General features: G+C 43.3%; 1 protein-coding gene across 1 annotated transcript in view; it reads left to right on the top strand.

Annotated features, from left to right (window-relative positions):
- Positions 1-661: 661 nt before the first annotated feature.
- The window catches only part of thbs3a (thrombospondin 3a), a 42,179-nt gene continuing 30,677 nt past the window's right edge, over positions 662-12,163 (top strand). The window contains exons 1-2 of the mRNA XM_075466361.1: positions 662-1,089; positions 10,728-10,934. Of these exons, the coding sequence (XP_075322476.1) occupies positions 1,008-1,089; positions 10,728-10,934 (289 nt within the window). The 5' untranslated portion in view covers positions 662-1,007. The remainder of the gene's footprint in view (positions 1,090-10,727; positions 10,935-12,163) is intronic.

The following is a 12,163-nucleotide window of genomic DNA, read 5'->3' as shown; positions in this document are numbered from 1 at the left end:
GTTAATTGGAGCATTGATCAGCAGCTCCTGGCTGCTACTGACCCTCTGAGTTCCTGTGGAAGCAGAAAGGGTTCACATAGTTTTTCACTCTCTTCTGCTGTGTTTGGTCACCTGGTAAAGATCAGATGACTTTTGTTTTATTAAGATTAGTGAAAACAAAGAATTAAACGTGTTTGGTTTGGTTTCCACCTGACTGTAACATGTTATTGATAATTTTTCATCTGACCGCAGCTCGTTGTTGGAAATGTTTTCTGGAGTTTTATCTATTTCACAGACTCAGGATCCAGTAACAACTGCGAGCTGATGTTTTCGGGAAACTAAAAACCAGAAACTGGAACAGATGCAGAGATTTTTAACATATTTTTTCACATCTTTTCCCACATATTTTTCACATCTCTTTCCACATCTTTTTTCACATCTTTTTTTTATATTTTTTCCACATCTTTTTTAACATCTTTTTCCACATCTTTTTCACATCTTTTTCACATCTTTTTCACATCTTTTTCACATCTTTTTTCACTTATTTTTGTCTCTTTTTTGCTGAACTATGAACAGAAACTTCCAGCCGTCCAGAACAGTCTTTTATTTTAAAAAGTTACATTTAAACTTGTTTTATTTGTTTTTCGTCTCTGTGAACCTGCGCATTCTCATGTCGGCCGCGCGCAAAGAAGCAAGTTGAGCGCGCGCCAGCTGCAGTTTCCAGCTGCGCGCGTGAACCTGACCGTCAGTTTCTCCTCCGGTGGCTCGGACTCTCGGTCCTCTCTCCGCGGCTCTTCTCCTCTCCTCCCCGCCCAGTGCAGCTGTTTATCGGCGTGTACCCGGACTCTTCTCCCGGTCTCTACCTGCTCCTTCCCCCGGACCGAGAACTCTGCTTCGGTTCCGCACAGTTTTTTCCATCCGAAGTCACTTCTCCAGAGTTCGGTTCTCCCACCCGGAACCGCGTCTCCTCTTTAACGTCGTTAAACCAGTTTTTTTGGTGGTTCGGGTTGCTGTTTTCCTGCTCCAGGATGGGTTGGGGCGTCCCGGTTCTGCTGTCAGTCCTCTGTGCCCACCTCACGGCGGGGTTCCCGGACGGAGCGGACGTTCAAGGTAACGGAACCGAGCCAAAGTGGTGCTGTTAAACTGCATGTGGTACTTTATACTGCGCTGCAGGCTGCCTTATGCAAGCTGAAGCGCTGACGTCATTTAAGACCAATAAATCATCAATAATTATGTATTGATCACTTATGAAGTTAAACCTGGACCGAACCCATGTCAGAACCAGGGATGAGACTAAGGTATTTTTAGTGGTGCCAAGGCACCACCGTGAGATAGCTCGGCACCCCCTGGCTCAGCACATTTTTAAAATATTATATTATGCAAAAACACATTTTTTTTTGCTTAAGGATGCATTATTTTAGTGACCATTTTATTTATTTTCTAGCATTTGTTTTTGTTTTAACTCTTTACTCCCAAAATAAATGTTGAGTTATCTTCAATATTTGTCTCAGGCTCTCTGTTATCCCTGTCAAGCCACACAGTCTTTTGAAATGAAGAGGTCAAAATTGAATGTTGTAGGGGAAAACACTACTCAAAGCAAAACTAATACGGCTTCAAAATTTATAAATGTACTAGTTTGCTTCAATTAGTGAGAAATAATGTGCACCCCTAAAGACCAGATCCTAAAATCGCCCCTGGTCAGAACTGATGCGTAACTTCACACTTTTAGACACTTTTCACATCATTTTGAACACAAACGGTCTGATAAACTGCAATTACACCGTGAATGTGAAATATTGGTCTTTAAAGCACTTTATTTTAGGCTTTTTTTGTTTCTTGCTTCCGGTTATGTTTGACTCGGATTCTTTTAATTTGTCATTTAGTGCTCAGGTCCGGCATGCTGGTCCTGAATCATGGATCATGTTTACAGCTTTTATTCGAGCTGAGATCAGCTTTTAATCTGAGTGACGACAGAATCACAATCTGCTGGATAAACGGGGACATTTTTATGGAAACTGGGAACTTTCTTCATGCCATGGAAACTTAATCCTGCCTGAAATGGTGCGCAGCTTCAGGTGAAGGTGATGTACGACCTCAGAATCAGGAAAAAGTCAGGAAGCGTTGGGGAAAATGGGAACAAAGACGAGCAATACTACGTTTAACTGACTTTTATCTCACAGCAGCCAGGAAGAAACCAAGATATTTGTTGATGTATGTCCATTGTTGCATTTTAGACCTGAAAAGGGTGTTTTTACTTTAGGACAAACAGGTGATGCAAAGATGCTCAGAGGATCTCCAGTTTGTCCACAAAAGTGTTTAAAACGACGTTCTTCAGAGAAAGACTGGAAGGGATTTAAAGCATGAAAGCGTTCAGGGAATCTGGAGGAGTTTCAGGGAGCGAGCCTAAGCTGGAGCCCCGTGATCTCTGACCCCTCAGACGGCGCTGCATCAAGAACCCTCATTCATCAGCAGCTGATAGAAGCACACGGACCAGGGATTACTGTGGGAAACCTTTGTCCACGATCCAGAGTTCCACACAGCCTTTACTGTGCAGAGAAGAAGCCTGACGTTAGCCTGATGTTAGCCTGACGTTAGCCTGATGTTAGCCTGACGTTAGCCTGACGTTAGCCTGATGTTAGCCTGATGTTAGTCTGATGTTAGCCTGATGTTAGCATGATGTTAGCCTGATGTTAGCCTGATGTTAGCATGATGTTAGCCTGATGTTAGCCTGATGTTAGCCTGATCCAAAGGCGGCATCCACTTCTCTGGGCTCGGAGGCGTCTGGGATGGAGCGTCACACGGTGGAAACGTGTGCTGTGGTCAGAGCCATCAGTGTTCCAGATCTTTGTTGGAAGAAATGGAGCAAAGAGCCAAAGAAGCATCAAGCCTGCTGTCAGCAACCAGTCTCAGCAGCCAGGCTCTGGGGTATGATGGGCTTGGAACGTCAGAGTGGGAGAAGGAAACGTCACAGAGCGGGAGAAGGAAACGTTACTGAGCGGGAGAAGGAAACGTTACAGAGTGGTAGAAGGAAACGTCACAGAGTGGTAGAAGGAAACATCACAGAGTGGGAGAAGGAAACGTCACAGAGCGGGAGAAGGAAACGTTACTGAGCGGGAGAAGGAAACGTCACAGAGCGGGAGAAGGAAACGTTACAGAGTGGGAGAAGGAAACGTCACAGAGAAGGAAACGTCACAGAGTGGGAGAAGGAAACGTCACAGAGCGGGAGAAGGAAACGTCACAGAATGGGAGAAGGAAACGTCACAGAGTGGGAGAAGGAAATGTTACAGAGCGGGAGAAGGAAACGTCACAGAGCGGGAGAAGGAAACGTCACAGAGCGGGAGAAGGAAACGTCACAGAGTGGGAGAAGGAAACCTTACAGTGGGAGAAGGAAACGTTACAGAGTGGGAGAAGGAAACGTTACAGAGTGGGAGAAGGAAACGTCACAGAGCGGGAGAAGGAAACGTCACAGAGCGGGAGAAGGAAATGTTACAGAGTGGGAGAAGGAAACGTCACAGAGTGGGAGAAGGAAACGTTACAGAGCGGGAGAAGGAAACGTCACAGAGCGGGAGAAGGAAACGTCACAGAGAAGGAAACGTCACAGAGTGGGAGAAGGAAACGTCACAGAGTGGGAGAAGGAAACGTCACAGAGCGGGAGAAGGAAACGTCACAGAGTGGGAGAAGGAAACGTTACAGAGATGGAGAAGGAAACGTCACAGAGCGGGAGAAGGAAACGTCACAGAGCGGGAGAAGGAAACGTCACAGAGCGGGAGAAGGAAACGTCACAGAGCGGGAGAAGGAAACGTCACAGAGCGGGAGAAGGAAACGTCATAGAGCGGGAGAAGGAAACGTCACAGAGTGGGAGAAGGAAACGTTACAGAGTGGGAGAAGGAAACGTCACAGAGCGGGAGAAGGAAACGTTACAGAGCGGGAGAAGGAAACGTCACAGAGTGGGAGAAGGAAACGTCACAGAGCGGGAGAAGGAAACGTCACAGAGCGGGAGAAGGAAACGTCACAGAGTGGGAGAAGGAAACGTCACAGAGAAGGAAACGTCACAGAGTGGGAGAAGGAAACGTCACAGAGTGGGAGAAGGAAACGTCACAGAGCGGGAGAAGGAAACGTCACAGAGCGGGAGAAGGAAACGTCACAGAGCGGGAGAAGGAAACGTCACAGAGCGGGAGAAGGAAACGTCACAGAGCGGGAGAAGGAAACGTTACAGAGTGGGAGAAGGAAACGTCACAGAGAAGGAAACGTCACAGAGTGGGAGAAGGAAACGTCACAGAGCGGGAGAAGGAAACGTCACAGAGTGGGAGAAGGAAACGTCACAGAGAAGGAAACGTCACAGAGTGGGAGAAGGAAATGTTACAGAGCGGGAGAAGGAAACGTCACAGAGCGGGAGAAGGAAACGTCACAGAGTGGGAGAAGGAAACGTCACAGAGTGGGAGAAGGAAACCTTACAGTGGGAGAAGGAAACGTTACAGAGCGGGAGAAGGAAACGTCACAGAGTGGGAGAAGGAAACGTTACAGAGATGGAGAAGGAAACGTCACAGAGTGGGGGAAGATTCTCTGTTTTGTTGTGACACAAGTAAAAATAATTTAACTTTCAGTCCCGTTTAACTGTGGAAAAACAGCTGGACTCCTCGTTCAAGCAGCTGGAGTTTCCTCAGAAGTGAAAATATCTCCTTTTAGGTTGTTTTGTGTAATTTCTCCCAAAGATTCTGAAACTTCTTTCTGCTGAAATCTTTCATTGTTTGAGGCTTTTCTGAGGTTTCAAACATGTCCTGAAGGTCGTTATCCCGTTCACCGCCGTGCTTAAACACGCGGCATATCTAGCCGCTTTCGGACTGTAGGAACCTTTGGCAGTTCTAATAACCTTTTAATCCGTGGGGCCGTTTTCTCCCGTGTTTGGACATACAGCAACTTGGGGCTTTCTCCCTTAGTTCCTATAACTATTTAGCTCCTTCTCCGAGGTCGGGTCTTTTCATAGTTCTATAGAACGAATCTAAAGGAGGTGTGTGGTGATCGGTAGCTATGCCCCGTGCCATGCTATCACGGTTGAAATGTTTCCCGGCGGGTGTTTAATAAGTTAAACTTACACTGGTCTCATTTGTCTGCAGCGCTCTGCTCTCCTTTCTTCCTACATGAAATGAAAAGTATTTTCCTGACTCTCTCTGTGTGCTCTTCCAGCCTCGATATTAGACGCCTGATGTGATTGTCCATGTCCCCGCTCTCCATATTAGCTTCTTGGTGGTGTTTTTTCTACTCTCCTTACTTTTACCGTTTTGTTTTGTGTTTGAATGTAGCGCTAAACGGCTAACGGCTAACACGTCACTGAAGCAGACTGCTGCGCGCGGCGCATCAGTCCCGATCAGGTCCCGACTCATGTGCGAATGCAGACTGAAACAGTTCCGCTGGGGAGGGATAGTTATAGGAACGAAATTCGAGGAGGGTAGTTCTGATAACTACTTTCTTAGAACGGTCTGTCCAAAAGCGGCTTTTGTGAGATCCTTTATTTGCTGAAACAGCTCCCGTGCAGGTTAAAACAAATCGTTTTTTTAAGTCTACACACGGAGTGACTCATTTCAGACGATCCTGAAGGCCTCATAGAGCTGATTTGGCTGAGAAAGACTCCGTTTTTCTCATCTTTTTTTCACATCTTTTTCCACATCTTTTCCACATCTTTTCCACATCTTTTTCACATCTTTTTCACATCTTTTTCCGCATCTTTTTCACATCTTTTTCCACATCTTTTTCACATCTTTTTCCACATCTTTTTCCACATCTTTTTCCGCATCTTTTTCACATCTTTTTCCACATCTTTTTCACATCTTTTTCCACATCTTTTTCACATCTTTTTCACATCTTTTTCCACATCTTTTTCACATCTTTTCCACATCTTTTTCCACATCTTTTTCCACATCTTTTTCACATCTTTTTCACATCTTTTTCACATCTTTTTCCACATCTTTTTCACATCTTTTTCCACATCTTTTTCACATCTTTTTCCGCATCTTTTTCACATCTTTTTCCACATCTTTTTCCACATCTTTTTCCACATCTTTTTCACATCTTTTTCCACATCTTTTTCACATCTTTTTCCGCATCTTTTTCACATCTTTTTCACATCTTTTTCCACATCTTTTTCACATCTTTTTCCACATCTTTTTCACATCTTTTTCACATCTTTTCCACATCTTTTTCACATCTTTTTCCACATCTTTTCCACATCTTTTTCACATCTTTTTCCACATCTTTTTCACATCTTTTTCCGCATCTTTTTCACATCTTTTTCACATCTTTTTCCACATCTTTTTCACATCTTTTTCCACATCTTTTTCACATCTTTTTCACATCTTTTCCACATCTTTTTCACATCTTTTTCCACATCTTTTTCACATCTTTTTCCACATCTTTTTCACATCTTTTTCACATCTTTTTCCACATCTTTTTCACATCTTTTCCACATCTTTTTCCACATCTTTTTCCACATCTTTTTCACATCTTTTTCACATCTTTTTCACATCTTTTTCCACATCTTTTTCACATCTTTTTCCACATCTTTTTCACATCTTTTTCCGCATCTTTTTCACATCTTTTTCCACATCTTTTTCCACATCTTTTTCCACATCTTTTTCACATCTTTTTCCACATCTTTTTCACATCTTTTTCCGCATCTTTTTCACATCTTTTTCACATCTTTTTCCACATCTTTTTCACATCTTTTTCACATCTTTTCCACATCTTTTTCACATCTTTTTCCACATCTTTTCCACATCTTTTTCCACATCTTTTTCCACATCTTTTTCCACATCTTTTTCCACATCTTTTTCCACATCTTTTTCACATCTTTTTCACATCTTTTTCCGCATCTTTTTCACATCTTTTTCCACATCTTTTTCCACATCTTTTTCACATCTTTTTCCACATCTTTTTCACATCTTTTTCACATCTTTTTCACATCTTTTTCCACATCTTTTTCCGCATCTTTTTCCACATCTTTTTCCACATCTTTTTCACATCTTTTTTCACATCTTTTTCCACATCTTTTTCCGCATCTTTTTCCACATCTTTTTCACATCTTTTTCCGCATCTTTTTCCACATCTTTTTCCACATCTTTTTCACATCTTTTTTCACATCTTTTCCCACATCTTTTTCACATCTTTTTCACATCTTTTTCCGCATCTTTTTCCACATCTTTTTCCACATCTTTTTCACATCTTTTTTCACATCTTTTTCCACATCTTTTTCACATCTTTTTCACATCTTTTTCCACATCTTTTTCACATCTTTTTCCACATCTTTTTCACATCCTTTTCCACATCTTTTTTTCACATCTTTTTCCACATCTCTTTCACATCTTTTTCTCGTATTTTTGTCTCTTTTTTGCTGAACTATGAACAGAAACTTCCAGACTTTTATTTTGAAATTTTACATTTAAACTATAACTTATTTGTTTTTGTCTCTGTGAACCTGCGCATTCTCATGTCGGCCGAGCGCAAAGAGGCAAGGCCTCACAGAGCTGATTTGGCTGAGAAAGACTCAGTTTTCCATCGAATTTACTTATATTTACTCCTCTGTAACATAATGTCTCTTCAGCTCTTTACTCGTTAGTGTCCAAGCAGAGAAAGAAACTCTGGAAATGTGTTTTGTAAGCATATTTCCATTTCCTAGAGGCGAGAAGCTGAAGAATATAAACTAACCTTCAGCATTTTAGAGCTACTCGCTTCTTACTGCATGGAAGAAACCAAACCGTGTGTCTGACTTCTCAGTCAAATCTGTTAATTGTTTTAAAGCTCCTGTCAGAATGATTCATTCATGGAATTAAAGGAAAATTGTGTTCCTTGGTTCAGAGTCGAGCAGGAGCTGAAGCTGTGTTTAAACGGTCTTTAACCCCCCCAATCCCCCCGGGTCCGCCAGGCTTCAGCTGAATCATCCATCTGAAACAGTGAGTGCAGCCTGCTGCTAATCAAGGCCAGGTTGTGTAAACCGTCCTCAGGAACTCGAGGGCACGATCCCTGTCCGTCATTCCGTGGCTTATGTTTCCGAAAATGTCCCGGAAAATTATTTCCCCATTAAGTCTGCAGCTGTTGGTTTTGTTCCAGATGTTCTGCAGCTTTTTCCAGGAGGTGAAACCACTGGAGGGGTCTCCCGTATCAGTTAAAGAGTGGATTTTCCACAATCTGGCAGCCGGTAACAGTTTAGGAAAAAGTCCAGTTTCTTGCATTTCCTCAGAGTTCTCACTGATATTTTCTTATTTTTATCGTGTTTCTTCTCCAGCTACAGACACAACACTCAAATAAACTCTTTTAAATTTGTCTTTATTTACATGCAAAACACTTAAAATAACACAAAGTTTAGAGTAATTTCAACAGATTCCTCTGAGAAATTAAGGATCTAAAGTTCTTCTTCGGTCTCCTGAACACTTTCTTCTCGTCTGGTTCTGCCTGCTAAAACCAGACAAGAGGAAGAAATGACAGAAAACCGAGTGGAAACGTGTTCAAGATCCAATGTTCACCAGAAGTTGTGGAATCCAAGGCGCCTCCAGACTGTGATGTCATCAGTGATGTCACCACATGCAAATCCGGTGATTAAATTTCCCGCCTTCGTGAACTTTGGGTCTCACTCAGTGTTTTCCCCCTCGACAGCATCACTTTGTCTCCGACCGCCTTTGAATTCTTGAGGGTTTTTTCTCTTAAAAACCTGAACAGGTCGAAGCTGCTCTGAGGACCTCATCGCACGTTCAGAAGAGTCAAAGTCCAAACTAAACCCAGTGGCAGCAGCAGCTGCATCACTGCTGAACTCAGAGGATAAATGCATGTTCCCATGAGCCTTTGCACTCATCGGCGTGAAACAGTCCGTGGTCAAAGCCAGCTCCCCTGATGTTACAGGACGCACAGCGTGTGGAACGTTTGTTCAGAATATCTGTGAGACGAGTCCTTCTGGTTCTGTTTAGGTCATGGAGTCATGGAGCCAAGGAGACACAGAGACACGGAGTCAAGGAGTCATGGAGTCATGGATCCAGTGGCGGCTCCTCCATAGGGGCGATTTGTGCGACGCACTAACAAACACGGAGTTTTTTCTTTTTTTTTTAAATCTAGTTGCTAAGGCGGGACTGATCTACTAGGCAAACTGGTTGTATATGTCATTGTCCAATCAGATTAATGTTGCGCCTGGTGTTGCTACGCCCATTTTGTGCGATTTCGGTCAGGGTCGAATTTGCACCAGGAAGCTCCCTATTTGACGTGAATGGGACCTCCGTTTTTTTCAAAAATCCTGCTCCCAATGCATTCTCTATGAGAGTTTATGTGCTCGCACAAACGACGCACAACGTGCTTTCGTCATATGTCTGTTGCGCGGGACCATGAACATTCTACTTGTTGTTGTAACATTGTGGTTTTCAATAAATAAAAAAAAAAAAAACATTCTATGAAGAAGATGGCGAGTGTCGAGTGCAACAATACGGCAGTGTTTCTGACAGAAGTACCCTTTAGTCGTCGTACTAATGCGGAGAAGGAAGTTTGGAAGAATTTTGCGGGATGTTTGAGCTAGCCTTGCAAGGCAAAGATGAAACCCAGGGCTCCACCAACCCTGCTATTTTTCCAGGTAGTATTTGATGTAGCTAAATAACTTAACCTTTTGTGCTCAATCATTGACTTGTAATGCTTTAAATCTTTTATGTTGACAATGATAGCGCAATGTATAATGACACATTCATTGTTAATGGTGCAGTATTATATTTAAAAAAGAGAGAAATCTCACATAAGTAAGCTGTACTTAACCATGTTTGACGACTGGTTATGCTTTTCTAAGTCATATTTTCCAAAACTTCCATAAACACTTGACTTGGATTTATATGCTGTCATTTTAATTACATTCTTTAGAATGAAAATTGAATGAATCTTGTCATTAAGAGCTTATGTGTTTACTTATCTCATAGAATCCTGGAACATTATGAGGACAATAAATAAATAATGATTAAGGTGTAATATTAACTGATTGGCAAATTATGCAAAAAATAACAAAAAATTATTAAAAATTATTACAATTAATTATGCTACCTAGACAAATATACCTCAGTCCTATGGACTTTTATGGTACTTATGGACATAACGGGGGAAATTGCAGAGTCACTTTGGTTATTTGGCAGACCAAATAACCCCTCGACTCTGCGTTGTGTTTATTTAAAGAAGACAAGGAGTTTCTGGACGATTGGACATTTTATTTCCTGTGTAGGAACATAACAGGTTTGCATCAGTGCAATCAGTTCAGCTTCGCACAGCACACTGATGCAGCTTTCACAGACTGGAAATTGCACTACCTAAAAAAAATGTCAGGAGCCGCCACTGCATGGATCGGGACTCTGGATCAGGACCTTGGATCAGGACCTTGGATTAGGACTCTGGATCAGGACCTGACGACAGTCGTGTTTTTACGTTCACGGAGGACGTCGGCGCAGCAGCAGGATGGAGGATGGGAAGCGACAGATTATCAGCTGTTGTTCTTCCGTCAGAAACCGGCTGAAGTCATGTTTTCACTGCAGAAATGTTCCGTTTATTCTCACATCACAAACCTGGAAGCTGAGTTTGACCTTCACCGGTTTTCATTTAATCACATTTGATTTCCCTCCTTCAGATTTGGTGTAAAGACGGATTTAAGTTGTATTTAATAAAAAAGAGAAACTCATTTGCTGACCTGCAGAAGTTAAGATAAACACATTTAACGGTTGTTTTTTTCCCTCTTTTTCCCTCAGTGATCGATGTGCTGAGTCTTCAAGACGCCAAGCAGAGCGTCGCAGCCGTGGAGAAGCTGTCGGGCGGTCTGAGCACGCTCAGTGACGTCTACGTGTTGTCGACCTTCCGGCTGCCGGTGAAGCTGGGCGGAGTCCTGCTGGGTCTCTACAGCAAGCAGGACAACAGGAAGTACCTGGAGATCGCCGTCATGGGGAAGATCAATAAAGGTTGGTTTCTCCCTGACCCTGATACTCGTCACATCCTTTTTTATGTGAGCTCCAGAGAGCCCCCTGAGGCGGTCCAAGGTAGTCGGGATGAAAGATGACGTGCAGGTTCTGGGAAGGCTGACAAAGAAAACATCTGTTTCATGTCAGAAAAAACTGAAGATTCAGAGATGATGTTTTTCTGTCTCCCAGTCCAGAAATGTTCGGAGCTGCACAGCGCTGTTTCAGTCAGTGGAAGTAGATTTAAGATCTGCAGAAACTCTTTAAGTCTTTGTTGATTCTCGGGTGTCGCTGACCCGGTCCGGTCTGATAAGCTTCAGAGGCCTGTGCAGGAATCCGGTTCTGGCTCTGACGCCGTTCCTCCTCCTGATAATGACAGACTGTGCGCTCAGCCGGCAGCTGGCCCGACAACACGATCACTGTAATCTGACACCAAGTTTCATAAAAAACTGCCGGGTTTGTGTTTGGCTCTGCCTGACCTTTGACCTCCGGACGGGTGAACGAGTTCAGCTCCTCTACCTGAATCAGCTGCTTCATACTGCTCTCGTGTATTTAGAGTTACTGAAACATATTTGGAGTCCCTGGGGAGGGTATACCAATGACAAATAAAATTAAAGCTGCCAGCAGCCTGTGCGCACCTGGCCAAGTTTGGAGCTGTTACCATTAAATCTCTTGGAGGAGTTATGCGAGGTGTGGAGGAAAAAAATAAACATTTCCAACCACCAGCAGGTGGCGCTATAGGTGCGTGTTCAGACTGGATCCAGCATTCACCGTATGAAGTTTGGGACAGATTGGAAAATGTGTGTGGGAGTTATGATCAACTTAATTTTTTGTGGCGAATGATGACGAGTCTTTGAACTTTGAGGCGTCACCACGCCCTTTAAGTTTTGAAAAAGTCCCCCCCCCCCCATGTCTTAAGAGTAACCTGGCCAAGTTTGAAGTCTGTAGCATTAAATCTGTAGGAGGAGTTTGATCATATGCAAGGCGTGGAATCGGTCAAAAATGGCACCAAAACGCACCTTCCATCCAAAATGGCCGCCTTCCTGTGGACGTGGGACCATGGCGGCATGAGACTTTTTTGTGCGTCTGGGCATGATGAATGAGTGTACCGAATTTCGTTGTGCCACGCGAAACTAACCCCAACGCGGGGACCATTTTTTAAGTATCGTAGGGGGCGCTACAGAGTCAATGAGCGACTCCCAAAAATTTAAAGTCCAGATCTTTTCATGTCG

The sequence above is a fragment of the Odontesthes bonariensis genome, chromosome 5 (assembly GCF_027942865.1).
Source record: "Odontesthes bonariensis isolate fOdoBon6 chromosome 5, fOdoBon6.hap1, whole genome shotgun sequence".
NCBI classification, from domain to species: Eukaryota; Metazoa; Chordata; class Actinopteri; order Atheriniformes; family Atherinopsidae; genus Odontesthes; species Odontesthes bonariensis.
This window is presented reverse-complemented; position numbering and strand designations above follow the sequence as displayed.